A 21,093-nucleotide genomic window follows, 5' to 3' on the forward strand; every position below is an offset into this window, starting at 1 on the left:
AGGATCTGGTGAGCCACGCCCCCTTAGTAAAAACCATAACAATAGCACTAAATATAAAGGCCCATATATCTGGATCAGTATGGAATACTCAGGGGGCAAAGGACATAAATAAGAGCAAAACTCAGCCCTTCTGACTTGTTGGCGGGTCCTCTTTAAAGGGATATTCCCGAGATAGTAAATTATATCCTATCCACAGGATAATTGATGTCTTATTGATTGCAAGGGGTCTGACTGCTGAGACCGCCAGGGTTTCTGAGTTCGGACCAGCAGGGCCCCTTCTTGGATTGGGGGGGGGGTGCGCATGTTCGGCCTCAGGTCCATTCATTGTCTATGGGGCTGCAGCAAATGACGGAGAGTCGTACTTTCTCTGGAATTCCATAGACAATGAATGGAGCCGAGGTCAGGCACGTTCTCAGGATCGGTGGGGTCCCAATGGTCGGACCCCCAGCTATCAGTAAGTTATTCTCTATGCAATGGAAAAGGGATCACTTACTATTTGGGGAGTAATTCATATAACACAAAAACATTTTCCCCCTTTTTTGGGGGCAAATGCAGAGTTTTGCTGCAGATTTGTGATGGAGGTTTCACCCTCTGGACTGAAAGGGGCGTAATCCACTGGGAAATTAGGGATGAGGGGGACCGCGATGGGCCCCGTGAGGAGGCCGTCCATGTGACCCTAGTTTCCTGGTGGTCTTTTTAGGAGGATAATGGTGCAGATCACCGATGACAGCGTGTTAGCAAGCCATGATGGCGCTTACAACGTGGTAGCGGGCGGTCTAGGTGGGCGATCAGGGGGGTCACCTGGGGACAAGTATGAACATGGGAGGACATAGGGCGCTTAGACTGAGTGTTAGGGGTGCAGTGGGTGCAGCTGTAGCAGGTCTGGCAGAATGGAGGCTGTGGATGGGTAATAAAAGTATGCACTCTGACTACATCATTAACTATAGAGAATAGTAATAGGAAAACATCTGTTCTCTGATGTTTTATCGATCATAGATCAATCTCAGCTGAGTAACAAGTGCAGAGTATCTATTGCTGGGGCATTACATTTATGCCGATCTTGAAACGACTAAATTGCAAGAATTTGATCGCACAGACCACGTGACGGGGTAAGCCACGCCCTTTCGTACGGCTCTAGCCCCGCCCCTTACACACCACGCCCCCTCCCCTCGCTGCAGTGCCGGCTGCTCACCTGCTGACGGCCTCTGTAGAGCCGGTTATGGCGGCGCCCCCCGCAGAGCCGCCGCTGTCATACAGGACCCCGCTGACGTCCAGCAGCACCGCCCGGACCCCGCTACTCCAGGACGCCATGGCCAGCTTGTTCCCAGCAAACCACACCACGCCCACAGATGACGTAGTCGCAGCCAGCGGTGCATCATGGGACATGTAGTTCTGACATAACTTGCTTTCTATTAGGTCTTGTTCCTCGTTGCACAGTTTATAGTCAGAAGAAGCTGAAGTATTTACTGGAAAGATGTAAGAAATCATAAAATCAGGAGTGAGCAATCAATAACCGAGAGCAGTGGGAATAAGATAACAACAGCTGACCTGGAGATGGGGGTCTCTATCAGGGCAGCGGAATTTCAAAACAAAAAGTATAAATGAGTAACTTTTATCTTTCTTTTGGAATTTTGCATCAGGAAACCTCCTCTGTGCCCTCCCTCACGCTACACCGCTGACTGTGGGTGCGACATATAGGCGCCTTAAAGGGAGTCTGTCACCCCAAATTTACATTTTAAACTAAACCAATAGCCTTGTAGGAGCTGGAGCAACAATAAAACAACGCTCTTTGTTTTTTTAATCTGTTCTTCCATTGCCCCAAAAAAACTATTTTAATGTAATATGGAAATAAGCGCGCTCAGTGCACCCTCGGCATAGCTAAATGCCTCAGTGGACCGTTCCACCTACTTAGACTGTGGGGACCCCAACCAAACCCCGACCCTCAGCCCGCCTACCGCCCCCCATTTCCTTGCCAATAATGTACCACGTACAACTGGATGGGTGAGGATCGGTCACACCTTTATTAACCGTTTTCATTCATTTCATTAGAAAGGCATTTCATTTTTCCAAAAATCAGTTCATTGCCGCAGGCCCTGTGTCTCCACACAGGCAAGATGGCCAACAAGCAGAAGTCTCTATGTCCTTTCTTTATTTCATGGCCGCTGTGACTTGTAAAGTCTCTAATTGTCCTTTTTGCCGTGCTCTCACAAGGGACGGAGGTTGGGACGTTCGATTCCAAGACCAGCAGGGAAAAGCAAGGAGGGGTATATATAGATATATGTTTATATATCCATGGGACGGCTTGTGGCAGCCATCCCTTTCACTTCATTGGTCCCTTCAGGGACTTCATAATTTCTAGTCAGTAAGGGGGCAGCGAAGGGGGATCACCAATCGCCACGGCCCGGGGAGGGGCCACCACAGTCAGATGCTTTTTCCTTATTCAGTGCAGCACCTACCATTTAGATTAGTACCAGTCCTTCTATGTTGATTGACAGTGCTGGCCTGCTCAGAGCCTGCAGTGTCTGAATATAATCTCCATTATCCCTGTGCACAAGAGAGCATACAGATCACATCTCCCTGCTGACAATGCTTATCTCCTCTGCTATCATTTCAGGGCAGGAGAGAGCATACAGATCACTCTCTCCTCGCTGCTGACAATGCTCGTCTCCTCTGCTATCACTTCAGTACAGACGAGAGCATACAGATCACTCTCTTCTCACTGCTGACAGCACTCGTCACCTCTGCTATCACGTCAGTGCAGGAGAGAGCATACAGATCACTGTCTCCTCGTTGCTGACAATGCTTGTCTCCTCTGCTATCACTTCAGTGCAGGAGAGAGCATACAGATCACTTCTCGCTGCTGACAATGCTCGTCTCCCCTGCTATCATTTCAGTGCAGGAGAGAGCATACAGTTCACTCCTCGCTGCTGACTATGCTCGTCTCCTCTGCTATCACTGCAGTGCAGGAGAGAGCATACAGATGACACTCTCCTCGCTGCTGACGATTTTCATCTCTGCTATCACTTCAATGCAGGAGAGAGCATACAGATCACTTTCTCCTTGTTGCTGACAGTGCTTGTCTCCTCTGCTATCACTTCAGTGCAGGAGAGAGCATACAGCTCACTCTCTTCTCGCTGCTGACAATGCTTGTCTCCTCTGCTATCACTTCAGTGCAGGGGGGAGCATACAGATCACTCTCTCCTCGCTGCTGACAATGCTCGTGTCCTCTGCTATCACTTCAGTGCAGGAGAGAGTATACAGATCACTGCCTCCTCGCTGCTAACAATGCTTGTCTACTCTGCCATCACTTCAGTGCAGGAAAGAGCATACAGATCACTGTCTCCTCGCTGCTGACAATGCTCATCTTCTCTGCTATCACTTCACTGCAGGGGAGAGAATACAGATCACTGTTTCCTCGCTGCTGACAATGCTCGTTGTAGTGCCGGCGTCCCTGCCCTCTGCTAGGCAGGGACGTTGTTCCCCTCACCGCTCTGCTCCGTGCCCGGCGTCCCTCTCCCGCTCTGCTGGCAGCGCGCGCTCCTTCCCGGCCACTGTGCTTAGGGCGCGCGCGCGCGCCCTCCCTCCCTCTTAAAGGGGCCGCGCGCGCCGTCCTAAGGAGTCCCCGGCCAATGGCCGGAGGACTTTACCATATATAAGGCACCTCCTCCAAAATGGAGGTGCCCGAGCAATGTTGTTGCACTGTTCACTACTCTGCTTCAGCCCTCAGGTCCCGTTGCCAGTTACCTGCCAGTTACCTGCCAGATTCCTGCCTGATTATCTGCTACCTGCCTGCTAGTCTGAGGTCCGACGGTCTGCCTTGCTACTCCTGTCAGTCTGTCTAAGGACCAGCCTGCCCGCTCACCTGGGAGCGCACACCAGCCACCTGCCTGCTTGCCTGAGGTCCGACGGTCTGCCTTCCTACTCCCGTCAGTCTGTCTATGGACCAGCTTGCCCGCTCACCTGGGAGCGCTCACCTGCTACCTGCCTGCTAGTCTACCTGGAGGCTCCGCCGTCACATGCTGTGACCACCTGCCTGTCCAGTGACTCCTGCTCGCTCACCTGGGAGCGCTCATCTGCTGCCTGTCTGCTAGCCTACCTGGAGGCTCTGCCGTCACGTGCTGTGACCACCCGCCTGTCCAGAGACTTCTGCCCGCTCTCCTGGGAGCGCTCATCTGCCGCCTGTCTGTTGGTCTTCCTGGAGGCTCCGCCGTCACATGCTGTGACCACCCGTTTATCCAGAGACTCTCGCCTGCTCACCTGGGAGCTCAAGTCTACCATCAGCCGCCACAGGTCGTACCAACCCTTTACCCAGAGACTGCCCCGGTCACTTGCCGTGACCACCTGCCCGTTCACCCAGAGACTGCCCCAGTCACTTGCCGTGATCTCCTGCCCGTTCTTCCAGAGACTGTCCCGGTCACTTGCCGTGACCATCTGCCCGTTCACCCAGAGACTGCCCCAGTCACTTGTCGTGATCTCCTGCCCGCTCTTCCAGAGACTGTCCCGGTCACCTGCTGTGACTGCCTGCCTGGTCGCCACCCGCTCCCTTACAAGGACTGCCCCCTTGTATAGTAGCTCAGAGGTTCCGCCTCCCAGACCCGTTACACTCGTCTCCTCTGCTATCACTTTGGTGCAGGAGAGAGCATACAGATCACTGTCTCCTCGCTGCTGACAATGCTTGTCTCCTCTAAAATCACATCGGTGCAGAAGAGAGCATACAGATCACTACCTCCTTGCTCATTACATTACTTATGTATAGCTATGTAGTGATGTCAGCAGCAAGGAGAGAGAGATTTGTATGCTCTCTCCACAGGGACAGAGATTATCTAACAGGTTTATCTTTAGATAGAGATAGCGCTGTCAATCAACATTGAAGGAATAGCAGTGACTGACAGTCACTTCCAAACAGAAAACTGGTGTGTACAAGTGCCTACTAAGAGTAGCCATCTCCTTATATAACTAACAAATAAAGTTGCACCCTGTAGTGCTATAGCATGCAAACATGAAATATATAAAATTTGAATTACATTATTGCTGTAGAAAATAGGAAAAAACGAAGATACTTAGTACTTAATTTGGCCAATTCATGCATGTCCAGTAGCCACGGCAAGGCAACCTTCTTTCCTGGGAACCTATCCTAATGTGATTCCTTTACTAGGCTGAAGCCTACTCCACCCATCAGCCAATGGTGGTTTTAATTACAGCAGCATCCTACCTACCCAAATAAATGTAGGCTTCAGCCTAGGAGAGGAATCAAATTAGGATAGGTTCCCAGCAATGAAGGTTGCCTTGCCGTGGCTACTGGGCACACATGAATTCATGCGCTAAGTATCTTTGTTTTTTCCTATTATCTAGAGCTGTCATGCAATACCAATTTCATATATTTCAAGTTTACATGTAATAATATTACAAAGGGCAACTTTATTTGTTAGTAATCTAAATAAGTTAATGGAACGGTGCACCGAGGCATTTAGCCATGCCAAGGGTGCACTAAGCACACATATTAAATAATGTTATTTTGGGGGGCAACAGAGGAACAGATTTAAAAAAAAAAGATTTTCATTGCTGCTACATTTCCAACAAGGCTATTGGATTAGTTTGAAGTGTTAATTTGGGGTGACTGATTCCCCTTAAATCGACTTACAGTTCAGGTTTTAGGAAGCTGCTTATTTTCCTCCATGTAGGTACAAGCTGCACAATGTCGGTTTCTGGGCTTGATGTCTATGTCTAATAATGAATCCGACCAGCCGCACCTTTGAAGGCCAAACCGCGCCGCGCTCCCTTATCAGACCAAGCCACACGCTGAGAGTATTGATTTCAGCTTGCTCTAGTCATCAGGACAGGTCGGGGGGTGATACACACCCTGGATCAAAGCAATTTAAAGGCTGCACGGGGACAGAATATTAATAATGATGATGATGATGATGATGATGAAGATGGAAGGAAAATAAGAAATCATAATGAAGTAGGGAAAAAAATCAAGTAATATAATTTACATTTGATCTAAATCGTCATTTCTTTACGAAGGACTGGTAGAAGTGAGATTCCGGGAGATGGTACCAGATTATTGGTATATTACAATATTTGTCATTTTAACAGAAAAGAGAACAAACTACTATAAAGTAGCAGAGAATTAGATTCACAGGAGATGTGGGGTAACGTACAGATGGAGCAGAGTGTAGTACAGCAATAGCTGCATAATAAGTAAGGACTTTTCTGCCGTATATTACAGCTATGATTAGTTTAGTTGTCACTTTTATAGGATATTTGATTTAAAGGGAAGCGTCACCTTATACCATGACGTGACCTTGGTAGAGATCTGTGCTATTCCTTACCAATCACTAGAACATGACATGTCAGAGGATGTTTTAAAGGAATTCTCCCACAAAGAGTATTAATCATCTATCCATAGGATACGAGATAAAAGTATGATTGCTGAGAGACCAATACTGGGACTCGATCACAAGAATCCAGAGTGCCTCATTATTCCTCCATGCACCATAGTGAGCAGTGTGAATAGAGCATGATCATTCGAGTATCCAGTGATGTGTCACTTACTTGTCTGCATGCTGTGGTTTTGATAAAATCACTGTTTTATCAGCAGGAGATTATCACTGATGGACTAGTAAACCTGCTGACATGTAGTACAATCCTGCCCCACAACTGATTGTCAGCTTTCTGTCTATGCACAATGTACACAGCTGCCAATCAGGGGTGTGGGCGGGGTTATACAGAGCTCAGCATTCTGAGCACTGCTAGATCTGCAGCAGACAAAACAGGGATTTTATCAAAACTGCAGCTAGCAGCCCGGTAAGTGACACATCGCTGGAATCAGGGTCTCTGCCCCTACATTATGCTGCTCTCAGATGGGGGTAGCAAAAATCTGGTGATAGATTCTTTTTAAAAACAAAAATGGAAGAAAAAAAAACTCATCTTACTGATCTCCCATTCCGATGATGCAGATTTCCACCGGTCTCCACTTCCTGCTGACGTCCTATCACAAGGATGTGGGTCACCACCGTGGCCGCTGCAGCTGATTGCTAGCCACAGTGGTGATTTATACCAGCTGAAAGTAGAGCCCTATGAGAAATGGGCAACATAAGAACGGGAGCAGCGGAGGATCTGTATGGTGAGTATTGCTTCTCTTAATATGTAAAATATTACCCCCATACCACTTATTAAGGTTTGCATAGGTTGTCCGGGATTAGAAAAACATGGCTGCCTGCTTCCAAAAACAGCGCCACATCTGTCCACAGGTTGTGTGTGGTACTGCAGCCCAACTTCACGTAAGCAAATGGGCTGAATTTTAGCGCCAGGTACAGTCTATCTATTAGGCTGGGGGTACATGACTTAGGGTGAGATAAGGATTGCAACATTGTGACATCCCAACTAATGTTTCCAGTGGGATCATCTTAAAACTTAATGCGACCTCAACTGAACAGTCAGAAAAAATCCAACACTTGTGAATTGTTGGCTGCAAGTTGCACACTATTTTTCAAATAATAAACTGCAATAATAGTGACTTTTTTTATTTATTTTTTTTTTTTTACTGCAAATCACAGTTCTAGAATAGCCGCCCCCAGTATATCACAGGCAAGTTGCACACATTATTGGCTTGTCTGAGACTTACTGCCACACAATAAAAGTTATCATCTAGCTCAGACTATATAATTTACAACAGATCCTTTGGGCTGTGTGCTCACTATGAGTTTTTGGTAAGTTGTGTATTTTCACTGCATTAAAAACATAGCATTTAACAGATCCAGCAAAGTGGATGGGATTTATAGAAATATCCTGCCCACTTCTTTTCTCTCAATATAAACTGATCAGCAGTACAATGAGTTTCATGTGCAGTTTTCCCCTATAGAATTGCATTAGATACGGAAAATCGCATGTAATCTGCACATGAAGTTTTGTCAAAGCCAAATACCAGAGAGTATAAAAAACAAAGCAGCTTTATTTAAAACATAACAAACCAAGAAGAGATAAAAACCGCAAGGTCAAAAACATGTAAAAAACTACAAAATAACCTAATTTAGCTAATAGGTGCAGAAATGCTGCAACATCAAAAACTCACCAAAAGCTCTTTGTGGGAATGTAGCCTTAAAAGAGGTTTTCCACTTTTGCAGTTTAAAAAAAAAACCAAATGATGCATTTATCACCCTCCCCCGGTCCGGCAATGCCTCTTCACCACTTCTTCTGGTATCTGGTTTTGTCTACAGTGCTGACGTCATGTAGTAAGATAATTGGATACAGCAATGAAATATATGTAAACTTATGTGTGCTAGTTAGTTAGTTTGGTGCTGACATCATGTCAACAACACTGCAGCCAATCAGTGAGCTCAGCAGCTCTGATAACAGTGGATAATATCTGACACTCAGAGCCACTGAGCTCACTGATTGTTTGCAGCGCTGTCCAAGGGTCGTCAGTGCTGCAAACAATAACAGCAACCATGAGCAGCGGCTGAGACTCAGCACTGGACCTGGGAAGGGGGAGTAAATTACAGTTTGTTTAAAAAAAACAAAAAAAATCTAACTGAATCCGGGATAGAGGTTTTCCAAAGCAATACTTTGGATGCCAATATTGCACTGTGAAACTTTTTTACCCATCAGCTCCCAAGCTGCAGGTAATCTGCAAAATGATTTCATTATTTGTGAAAATTGATACAAAGTTTCAAATTGTTCTGAAAAGTAACATTTCCCCTAAAAAAGTGTCCATTTGTCACTTCGTATGTGACACATCTCCATCCATCACCCTCGCTGTACAGATTGATGAGAGCCACTTGACGTTGTGTTTTGTTTTCTTTGTGAATTATTTAGAATCCGCATCAATCTATAACCGGAGAACAATGATCTGCTAATGTCGGATTTAATCTTTACCTTGAAATTCACATTATAACTAACCAACCAATGCTAATTTGAAGAGTGAGGCCAAATGGATGAGGAATTAAATGGATGATTGGCATGATGGGCAGATGGGAGATGAAAGAGCAGAATTACAGGATGGGGTAGTGTAAGTGCACGGTAATTGTGGCTATGAAAGAGCACAATAGTAGGACACCAAGGACAAATAAAAATGGACTGGGTACCAGGACAAATAGACTTCTCCTCTCCTCCCCTTGTCTTGGTGTCATTCCAGTTTAGTGTCTTCTCCTCCCCTCTGTTTCTCGTGGCTGCAAGGTCTCCTCCTTTATGGGATGCCCACTAAACCAGAGGCTCGTACCTCACATAAAGAGTAGTCATCATACAGAGGAGGCACAGAGGAGCTGCAGAGATCATCCTTACTACAAACTATAGTTTTACCCCCTTCCAGATTCATCCTACAAAAAGGAAAAATTGTCTGTCTAATCCCTCCACAAGTCACTGAGTCTACGAAGGAATTTCAGGAACTCCCTGTAGGACACATCAGACATCACCTGGAACATAATGGGGATGTTCAACTGCGACAATGGGGACGAAAAGATGAACTCTGCTCCGAAACATCTTCATACACCTTTCTCCATTGTGGACATCTTGAGTCAAGCCAAGGACAAGAAACCAAGTGAGAGTTCTGAAGGGAGTAAGACAGGGGAAGAGGATACAGGTGAGCTGAGGTGGAGAAGATGATGATCTTGTCCTGTATCTCCAGGATAGTTTAACTCTCAGTTTTCAGAAATTGCCTGTGTTTTTCAGAATTTTTTATTTTTTTTGTACCTTTGTTCATGTGGTAGGTTAAAGTGTATAGGGTCATATCAAATGCATCAAAAACAATTATTGTTTTTCTTCTGGTGTTTTGGTGATTTTTTTTTAGGTCAAAACATCACATTATCTGGGTATAGTATTTTTCCAAAATGTAGTTATGTGCACACTAAGTTTTTTAGGAGTTTTTGGAGCAGAAACTCTCAAAACTCCTCAAAAACTTGGAGTTTCAACTCAATTTCTGCTCTAAAAACTCAGCTTAAAAACTTACGTGTGCACATAGCCGGCTTCTCCATAAGACATGAAAAATGCATGGTAGAAATGTAACCAAATAATAATTAAAAAATCAGTTAAATTCGGTATCTTTTAAAAGGATTAGATATAACTTGTTGTTCACAAACTTTTCCAAAACTTTTGCCAGCTTTAAACCTGGTGGTGCTGGGACTTTTAGTTTCTCAGTAGAGAGAGAATCAAGGCTTAACTATTTGATCATTTCATTTAAAATATAAATATATAAATGATGGTAATGTAAAAAAATGTTTTTGCTGACCACTGGTTACATATATTATTCTGACTTCACTATAGGTGAAGAAAAATTGGGATAATAATCAACAAACTTCCAGTGGTTTCAGATCTGATTCCAGTTTATTTTTTATCACTAGTTGGAATATTTCAAGCTATGTCTGTATAAGAATATCATTCCTATAGCTGCAGAACCTCTTTGCATATAAAGTGAAACCTCTTCAAAAGACCACCAGTGTGAGAAGACAACCCCCTTATCCAGACCAGATGTCCTGTTACAGATTTTTAGTTCCACCATATACTCACATATTGATATATTCTTTTCAATGTCATTTTGGGTGGTCGTCCCAGAGAGGGCTTATTATTTGGGTTTTTTTGGAATATCAGAGCATTGTTACTGTAGGGTCAGGATACGTTTTTTTTTTAAATCTGGACACTTGGTATGTTAATGAGCTCATTCCCATCCCAAATTCTCCTATGGGACGTACAGTCTGATTTTGGAGGATTCATAACTTATAATGAGTTTCATAGACACATAGATTACTGTAATATATAGATGAGTATTTTCGGGAAGTTCTACCATATAAAATAATTTCTACATATAATAATAGCCCTCGCACTTTTTATCGCAGACCTGGGTGATGTCACTGAGCATAAGGTGAAAAGCAGATTAATAAGGCATGATGATCGCCCAGAGCCGGGGCCCCCAGTAATTGCTCTGGCCCCTATGGGAAGCAGGGGCAAGTCGGTTTAGTTGTAAGACTGCTTGTCCCTGGCAGTGATCAATATCCCATTACTGGTGGCCGCCTATCTCTGAGCACAGGCTTCCTGCCTGATGAGAAGCCCCTGTATTACAGAGATGACAGCTATCGATCTAATCACTGGCCGGTCACTTCATCTGGGCACGGAAGCCAGCAATTTCTTCTTAATAACCCTGGCTAATAAAACCCGCCAGTCTGCGCTCAGCCTGTCTGCTACATGTGAAAGTCACAGGTCACGGTTTTAACACTTGTACCATAGGGAGGTAGTTATGCTGATGTGTGGAACTACAAGTCAGAGAATGCCCTGACAGCTTCTCAAAGTCATTTGGCTACAGCACTTACATGGTGTATGGATATTCTTAAGAAAACTAGGTGATAAATAAGGAAAATGTGAATAAAAAAATGAATAAAGTAGAGAATAAAGTTTTCTTAGACTCATGCAGGGTCTCTTGATTCATGTGATGTCACTGACAGCAGTTGCAGCGGTCTCCGCTTCTTCCCTATTCCCTACACACAGAAGAGGCCCCTGTGTAAGATCAGTATATGGGCCGTTTGCAGTCCAATAGCTCCTCATAATGTACAATTCCTCCTGCTTTGGAGATGATAGTGGCCCCCCTTACCTCTTGGGCCCCTGTGCGGCTGCACAGGTTGCATCAATGATATGTTCTCCCCTGTCGTACACCTACCTGTAATGCACTGCTCCATCACAGCATAATGCAAGTGAATTGCGTCGCATTACAACCTGCAAAAGTAATGTGACATCAACTAGCAAGTCACTAAAACTGAGAACTAGCCGGAGTTTTTGCCACTTGCTCGTCGCACTCCTGGTTCCTTGCAGATTTGATCGTATTTGCTGGACAAAAAAAATCCCTCACCAAGCAATGTTATTTCTTCTTGGAAAATGTTGGACACCCTGATGGTATCCCACAGACCCCATTATTTATAGTCAATACTTCTTTAAAGGGGGCCTTAAGGTACAAGTCTGCAGTCTATGTGACTGCAGACTTGTGAATCCTCACAGTACATGCAATTCTTCAGCACTGGAAGCTTGACTGCAAGTACGTGATTTGCATACATGCAGTCACCTGCCAACTAGACGTGCACATCCTCGTTCAGTGAAAGTGAATTGAGTGAAGCTGGACTAATCTAGTCAGAATGTGGCCAGAAGTATGTGGTCACAAGTCTACAGATACATAGAGTGACTGTAGACTAGTAGTCTAAGGCGGGACAACCCCTTTAAGAGAGCTCTAAGGCCCTGTTTTCATTTCTTACACTCCTTTAGCCATCGCCTCGCAAAAGAGTTGTATGGGTAAGTTTAGCATGTACGTACAGTACAGACCAAAAATTTGGACACACCTTCTCATTTAAAGATTTTTCTGTATTTTCATGACTATGAAAATTGTACATTCACACTGAAGGCATCAAAACTATGAATTAACACATGTGGAATTATATACTTAACAAAAAAGTGTGAAACAACTGAAAATATGTCTTATATTCTAGGTTCTTCAAAGTAGCCACCTTTTGCTTTGATGACTGCTTTGCACACTCTTGGCATTCTCTTGATGAGCTTCAAGAGGTAGTCACCGGAAATGGTTTTCACTTCACAGGTGTGCCCTGTCTGGTTTAATAAGTGGGATTTCTTGCCTTATAAATGGGGTTGGGACCATCAGTTGTGTTGTGCAGAAGTCTGGTGGATACACAGTTGATAGTCCTACTAAATAAACTGTTAGAATTTGTATTATGGCAAGAAAAAAGCAGCTAAGTAAAGAAAAACGAGTGGCCATCATTACTTTAAGAAATGAAGGTCAGTCAGTCCGAAAAATTGAGAAAACTTTGAAAGTGTCCCCAAGTGCAGTTGCAAAAACCATCAAGCGCTACAAAGAAACTGGCTCACATGAGGACCGCCCCAGGAAAGGAAGACAAAGAGTCACCTCTGCTTCTGAGGATAAGTTTATCCAAGTCACCAGCCTCAGAAATCGCAGGTTAACAGCAGCTCAGATTAGAGACCAGGTCAATGCCACACAGAGTTCTAGCAGCAGACACATCTCTACAACAACTGTTAAGAGGAGACTTTGTGCAGCAGGCCTTCATGGTAAAATAGCTGCTAGGAAACCACTGCTAAGGACAGGCAACAAGCAGAAGAGACTTGTTTGGGCTAAAGAACACAAGGAATGGACATTAGACCAGTGGAAATCTGTGCTTTGGTCTGATGAGTCCAAATTTGAGATCTTTGGTTCCAACCACTGTGTCTTTGTGCGACGCAGAAAAGGTGAACGGATGGACTCTACATGCCTGGTTCCCACCGTGAAGCATGGAGGAGGAGGTGTGATGGTGTGGGGGTGCTTTGCTGGTGACACTGTTGGGGATTTATTCAAAATTGAAGGCATACTGAACCAGCATGGCTACCACAGCATCTTGCAGCGGCATGCTATTCCATCCGGTTTGCGTTTAGTTGGACCATCATTTATTTTTCAACAGGACAATAACCCCAAACACACCTCCAGGCTGTGTAAGGGCTATTTGACCAAGAAGGCGAGTGATGGGGTGCTACGCCAGATGACCTGGCCTCCACAGTCACCAGACCTGAACCCAATCGAGATGGTTTGGGGTGAGCTGGACCGCAGAGTGAAGGCAAAAGGGCCAACAAGTGCTAAGCATCTCTGGGAACTCCTTCAAGATTGTTGGAAGACCATTTCCGGTGACTACCTCTTGAAGCTCATCAAGAGAATGCCAAGAGTGTGCAAAGCAGTCATCAAAGCAAAAGGTGGCTACTTTGAAGAACCTAGAATATAAGACATATTTTCAGTTGTTTCACACTTTTTTGTTAAGTATATAATTCCACATGTGTTAATTCATAGTTTTGATGCCTTCAGTGTGAATGTACAATTTTCATAGTCATGAAAATACAGAAAAATCTTTAAATGAGAAGGTGCGTCCAAACTTTTGGTCTGTACTGTATGTATGTTTAGCTTTTCCAGCATACAGCTAAATGTAGACTAAAAATGTGATGTGGACATAGCCTGAGATGCCCGTATAGTGTTTAGCTTTCTTTGTCCATTTAGATCTATTTTGACATTATGTACCGTGCATTAAAAAAAACTATTTTGCTGCTGACAGTATACACAGCAGCAGTATTCTGCTATCATGAGTTCTGCATCCAGGAGGCCATCTTGTGGTTGTAATCATGTACTGCATGGGAGAAATGTCAGTACTGAAATCCAAATATTAACATCTAATGCACTGAAAATCAGCAGGATATCATTTTGGCAGTGGTCTTAATTTTGAAAAAAAAAATAGACTTAATTTTGTGATATTACACCCCTACCATTTTTATAGGATTAGAAAGGTCTCTTATCTAGAATATATATATATATATATATATATATATATATATATATATATATATATATATATATATGGTACATACAGCATTAGCCTTTTGGAGCACATTTATCCTTTTACTATGCTTTATATACATTCTTGCTGCGGTGAACTGTCTTGAAGGAACCTTTGTGCTTCTGTAATTTCCAGTTTAGTTTTATGAATCATACTTATGGTTGTCCTTTTTCTTTTTACAAATGACAGATGAGAACTTCTCCTCTGTGGACATTGCTCCTGGACCTGGAAATGACGTTGGATCATCTACTTCTCATAGAATAAAGGAACCGGAAGAAGAAGAGTCAGAAGGTGGGGAGGCTCAAAGAGACCTCAGACCTCCGGTGGCCAGTTCTAAGCCCAGGCGGGCGCGTACTGCCTTTACCTATGAACAACTGGTGGCACTGGAGAGCCGGTTCCGCAGCAGCCGCTACCTGTCGGTGTGTGAGAGGTTAAGTCTGGCATTGACGCTTCACCTGACAGAGACCCAAGTCAAGATCTGGTTCCAGAATAGAAGAACTAAGTGGAAGAAGCAGCAACCGCCGGGAAGTTCAGAGGGCAGAGGATGTGGCACTCACAATTGTCCAAGTCCTGGTCAACAGTTTCTTCCACCATTCCCACCCTACACCTGCCCTGCGCAGCTTCCATCCAGTACAAACCACCACCATTTACCTCCATTCCCAAGACTTTTCTTCTCTCCTTCCTCCAACAATCTGCCACTTGCACCAACGTGCCCATTTCCCCAGCTTGTAAATTCGGTTGGCATGGTATCATTCTATGGCCGCTAATGACTACAGGAACCCACACAAACTAATGGATTTAGAGGTCCTTCTGGCTGTTGTGATACCACAACTACCATCTTCTTCATTCCGTTGGTCATGGTGGAAGTTGTATGTTCATAGTTTCAGGATGTCAGACGGGATGTGCAACCGATCAATATCTTCCTTCAGTCTGGATATGCAATATGCCACTTGTCATGTGAGAAGGACAAGCTCTTTGCACTTTTATCAGGGGCGGACATATCATTGGTGCAACCTGTGCAGCCCAAGAAGTAAGGAGGCCATCACCACCTCCAAAGCAGGTGGAATTGGGCATTATGAGGAGCTATTGGACTGCAAAGGTCCCATATACTTTTCCTGTACAGGGGCTTCTTCTGTCTGTATCCGCCAGTGACTTTCATGGTGTCATAAACAGACAACCATTCCAGCAAGCGGGAGGAAGACCACTATGGATTTAGGGAACGATTGGATGTTACGCACATCCAACTTTCATGGTCCATATTGTCCTTATAAGCACATACAAGGCTATTGAGTTCGGGTCAGAAGACCCCTGGCCCATCAGGACATTGTGGTCTGTACACAGACTGTGAAAGTTGAATGTGTGAAGCGTAACCGTTGATTTCATTTTTCTTTATAAATCAGTATTGTAGATGAAAATAAGATACTCTGTATGATATTGTATCCGTGAAATCTGCTGCTTTCTCCTCCTGGACAGATCATTCATTCTCAAAATTCTCAGTTCATCTATAAAATCTGTCTTCATTAAATAGAGATTTTCCCATTGCTGAGATAGGAGATTACAGTTGGTGCTCATAAAACTCTTCGGAGAGTTGTAACTGATGTTTCAGGAAAACTTACAGCACAATGTCTGTGCCTCTAGCTCCTCTCTCTCCATAGAATTTTATGTGCACCAACTTTCATCTTCTATCTCAGTAATATAATAATTTTATTTATATATCACCAACATATTCCGCAGCACTTTACAATCAAAAATGAAAATCTGTCTGTACTGAATACAGATTTTACCCTTGATCAGTCCAGGAGGAGAAAGAAGCAGAATTCCCTGATAAGATATATTACAAAGTTGCTTATTTTCTTGTGTAATATTGATTTATGAAATAAAGATTAAACTGACGGTTACTCTTTAATGATTCTTTTCATTTCAAGCCTTATTTATGGAAATGTTGACATCTGTAAATGTGCATTTATTAGTATTAAAGTATAAAACTTGTGTCAGCGCTATATTCTGTGAAGGTATACATCGAATAAGGTGTGATAACTTCTATCAGCCCAGAATGGCATCCATGGGGATTGCACACTGTAGCAGCCATGACACATCCCCTTATCAGACCTTGGCCGTGTTCACACGTTCAGTATTTTACATCAGTATGTGTAAGCCAAAACCAGGAGTGGGTGAAGAATACAGAAGTGGTGACATGTTTCTATTATATTTTTGTTATTATTATTTCTTTTCTTCTGATTGTTCCCCTCCTGATTTCGGCTTACAAATACTGATGTAAAATACTGACCAAATACTGAACGTGTGAACTGAGTCCTACAATGTGGTGTGAATTGATGTTCACTAAATCCCTTGATTTCCTACATATAAACATTTATACATGGATATAATGTTTTAAGATATTTGGGTCCACACTTGGTCTCCACGATGAGACAGCACACTCACCCCGTGAGTTAAAAAAAGACTACAATGGTGAAAAAAGTATTAAAAGGGGAAAGTCCTCATTCAGATGTATATTGTACGCGGATTATATACTATTGCACAGTTTACATGTTAATTTGGAGACCAAGATTCCTTATTGCATTTGCACCTTTTTTTTATCTATTTTTGGTGTTATTCCCCTCTTATTCATTTGCGCTTTTTTTAAATTCTATTTTATATGTGTTCACCTGTTTTCTTACATTTATGTTCCCCATTGTGGGCAGGGTTTGGCGTTTTCAGATGTTTTTAGCTGATCCATTAGTTGCAACTTTTTAGAAAGTCACTACATTTTTGCTCAATTTCAGTTTCCCCCGAAATGATTTTATGAACGCCTATTTTTTTTGTGTGCAAATTTTTGAAACATTTTAGCGTAACAAGGGATCTTTTTTCTGTGCTAAAAAGATGCAAACAAAGGTTAAAGACGAACATATAGTGCGTTTTTGATTTTGCGCGAAATTCATGAACGTGTCATTTTGAAGAATTTGGTGCAAAAATCTTCACTAAATATAACAAGACAAAAAAGAAAAGTAATCTGAAAAAACGCAAAGAATAAAGTATCTACAAAAAAAAAAAGGAGACGTCTGTTTTTGATTTGAATCATGGATCAAACCCACAGATCCATTTCAATGGGTCGGTGAAGAAAATGGAAAGCACATGGATAGCGAGTCATCAGAGTGCTGCCCTTTTTTGTTTTATGGATTGGAGAAGCTAGTAATTCTTTATTTGTTTTTGCACACAGGAAAAAATGGATGCTAAAAACATGCACACAGACGAAAAATGGATGAACATTGGATTCAGCACAAAGAGGAAAAACAATCAGTTTTTTTAATTTAAAAAAAAAAACGAAAAAAACAAAAACACCTAAATGATGCCTAATACTAACCTTGCTTGTTCCCTGCCACTCCCATTATGTTGCTTATCAGTCCCCCGTCTCTGTTCACCCTGCTTCAGTAATGCTGTGCCCACACCATATGTCATTGCCTGAGCCAAGTGAGCAGAGACTGGTGGAGAGCCAGGAGAGCAGAGACCGGTGGAGAACCAGGAGAGCAGATTCCGGTGGAGAGCCAGGTGAGCAGAGACCGGTGGAGAACCAGGAGAGCAGATTCCGGTGGAGAGCCAGGTGAGCAGAGACCGGTGGAGAGCCAGGTGAGTAGAGACCGGTGGAGAACCTGGAGAGCAGAGACCGGTGGAGAACCTGGAGAGCAGAGACCGGTGGAGAACCAGGAGAACAGAGACCGGTGGAGAGCCAGGTGAGCAGAGATCAGTGGAGAACCAGGAGACCAGAGACCGGTGGAGCGCCAGGTGAGCAGAGACCGGTGGAGAGCCAGGTGAACAGAGACCGGTGGAGAGCCAGGTGAGCAGAGACCAGTGGAGAACCAGGAGAACAGAGACCAGTGGAGAGCCAGGTGAGCAGAGACTGGTGGAGAACCAAACCAGGAGAGCTGAGACCGGTGGAGAACAATGAGAGCAGACTCCGGTGGAGAGGCAGGTGAGCAGAGACCGATGGAGAGGCAGGTGAGCAGAGACCGGCGGAGAGCCAGGTGAGCAGAGACTGGTGGAGAGCCATGTGAGCAGAGACTGGTGGAGAGCCAGGTGAGCAGAGACTGGTGGAGAGCCAGGTGAGCAGAGATTGGTGGAGAACCAGGAGAACAGAGACCAGTGGAGAGCCAGGTGAGCAGAGACCGGTGGAGAACCAGGAGAGCAGAGACCAGTAGAGAACAATGAGAGCAGACTCCGGTGGAGATGCAGGTGAGCAGAGACCGATGGAGAGGCAGGTGAGCAGAGACCGGTGGAGAACCAGGAGAGCAGAGACTGGTGGAGAGCCAGGAGAAGCAGAGACCGGTGGAGAGCCAGGAGAAGCAGAGACCGGTGGAGAGCCAGGTGAGCAGAGACCGGTGGAGAACCAGGAGAGCAGATTCCGGTGGAGAGCCAGGTGAGCAGAGACCGGTGGAGAGCCAGGTGAGTAGAGACCGGTGGAGAACCTGGAGAGCAGAGACCGGTGGAGAACCTGGAGAGCAGAGACCGGTGGAGAACCAGGAGAACAGAGACCGGTGGAGAGCCAGGTGAGCAGAGACCGGTGGAGAGCCAGGTGAACAGAGACCGGTGGAGAGCCAGGTGAGCAGAGACCAGTGGAGAACCAGGAGAACAGAGACCAGTGGAGAGCCAGGTGAGCAGAGACCGGTGGAGAACCAGGAGAGCAGAGACCAGTAGAGAACAATGAGAGCAGACTCCGGTGGAGATGCAGGTGAGCAGAGACCGATGGAGAGGCAGGTGAGCAGAGACCGGTGGAGAACCAGGAGAGCAGAGACTGGTGGAGAGCCAGGAGAAGCAGAGACCGGTGGAGAGCCAGGAGAAGCAGAGACCGGTGGAGAGCCAGGTGAGCAGAGACCGGTGGAGAGCTGAGTCGGTGGAGAACCAGGAGAGCAGGGACTGCTGGAGAGCTAGGAGAGCAGAGACCGGTGGAGAGCCAGGTGAGCAGAGATTGGTGGAAAGCTGAGTGAGCAGACACCGGTGGAGAGCCAGGTGAGCATAGACCGGTGGAGAGCCAGGAGAGCAGAGACTGGTGGAGAGCCAGATGAGCAGAGACCGGTGCAGAGCCAGGTGAGCAGAGACCGATGGAGAGCCAGGTGAGCAGAGACTGATGGAGAGCCGGGTGAGCAGAGACCGGTGGAGAGCCGGGTGAGCAGAGACCGGTGGAGAGCAGGGTGAGCAGAGACCGGTGGAGAGACGGGTGAGTGAGCAGAGACCGGAGGAGAGGCATATGAGCAGAAACGAGTGGAGAGGCAGGTGAGCAGAGACCGGTGGAGAGCTGAGTGAGCAGAGACCGGTGGGGAACCATGGAAGCGGCAGCATGGGAGTGGGGTATATTGGTAAGGTGTAATACTTTTTGCTAATATACACCATTGGAAACCTGTAAGCCATGAATAAGCCAAGCAGTTCTCCTCTAGATCGAGCTCAATGTCACCGGCAGCGAGCAGATTGTGGAGCATTAACTTTCAAGTCCATAAACTTCAAGCTGAAATGTGTCCAGAGACCCTCGTACCCAGGCATGCAGAATGAAGGGCGACAGTCTCACCAACCTCCTCAGTGAAGAGCTCTGGAGATCCAATATTAAGTAAATGGGGGATACAAACCAACGAAACCTAAGATTGCATCCTGGATAACAAATAGCTATAAAGAATCTCAGGTGCTGATATAACACCTTATTCTCATCGTACCTCGTAAACACTGTGTAACTTTTCTGTAACACACTTGTATTTATTTGTTACAATGTGTTATCTCAATATTGTGCTGTGTAAAGCGGCACAAAAAAATGTAACATCCCTGGCGGCGTGCTTGCATGGCTTACCATCTCCCACCATGCAAGACCGCAATCTTACCTTTCAGGCCAGGCTGCACACTTTTGCTCCATTACCTGCTGTTTGTATGTCTCGTGTCTGCTGACTTAGGGCGTTGGCGCTGTTGCTTTCTGATTCTTAAAGCTACAGTATGCACAGTCCTAATGCGTCCCCAGCCTATTGCTGTGAGTCACTGGATATTTAAACCCCCTCCACCCAGTAGGAGGTGCCTGAGCAACACTTTCTTACAGTCTGTTCTGTGCAACTGTGAGTTGCCAGGTCCTGTACTGACTCTAGTCTGTCCGCCACCCTGGGGGCTGAGTATGCAGGGCCTCTACCTGTACCTGGGACTTCTAGTCAGTTTCTGCCACCCTGGGGGCTGAGTTCCCAGTCTCGTTCCTGTATCTTGCTCCTGGTTCAGATCCTGTCTGAACAGTGTCCTAGTCCGTTACTTGTTTGTCTCTCTGTCTGTATCTTCCCTCTTTCCTGCAGTATCTGAACCTTCACCTAACTCCAACTCGTTGTCTCTGTACTTCTGTTTGTGAGTTTTGTGTCCACTCGCTACTTCATTGTAAGTACCTTGTGTGTATCTGGTTCTGCTCTTTCTGTTTCCATCCTTCTGTATCTAACTCCTGTGTTCCAGCTATCTTCTTGTGTTTTACAGTCTGTTCCATGTGAACAGAGCCCTGTCCTGTCTACAGCATCTGCAGGTTTTGCTTTGCTCTGCTTGCTCACCGCATCTGTGGGTTTTGCTCTGCTTTGCTTGTTCACCGCATCTGCGGTTTTGCTCTGCTTTGCTTGTTCACCGCATCTGCGGGTTTTGCTCTGCTTTGCTAGTTCACCGCATCTGCGGTTTTGCTCTGCTTTGCTTGTTCACCGCATCTGCGGTTTTGCTCTGCTTTGCTTGTTCACCGCATCTG

At 45.2% G+C, this 21,093-nt stretch overlaps 1 protein-coding gene across 4 annotated transcripts in view; it reads right to left on the reverse strand.

Moving 5' to 3' along the window:
• The window catches only part of LHPP (phospholysine phosphohistidine inorganic pyrophosphate phosphatase), a 41,332-nt gene extending 20,985 nt beyond the window's left edge, over window positions 1-20,347 (reverse strand). Inside the window, exons 1-3 of one of the 4 annotated variants that reach the window (XM_073685137.1) lie at window positions 20,251-20,347; window positions 9,414-9,547; window positions 1,193-1,466 (exon numbers count right to left, since the gene is read on the reverse strand). In XM_073685137.1, coding sequence (XP_073541238.1) covers window positions 1,193-1,466; window positions 9,414-9,486 — 347 coding nt within the window. In that variant the 5' untranslated portion in view covers window positions 9,487-9,547; window positions 20,251-20,347. Of the gene's footprint in view, window positions 1-1,192; window positions 1,467-9,413; window positions 9,548-20,215 lie in introns of all 4 variants that reach the window. The other 3 variants (XM_073685136.1, XM_073685140.1, XM_073685138.1) reach the window with 3 other exon arrangements.
• Between the last annotated feature and the right edge of the window lie 746 nt (window positions 20,348-21,093).

Source organism: Phyllobates terribilis, unplaced genomic scaffold, assembly GCF_046119375.1.
Source record: "Phyllobates terribilis strain yellow unplaced genomic scaffold, ASM4611937v1 Scaffold_5__5_contigs__length_657084704, whole genome shotgun sequence".
Lineage (NCBI taxonomy): Eukaryota > Metazoa > Chordata > Amphibia > Anura > Dendrobatidae > Phyllobates > Phyllobates terribilis.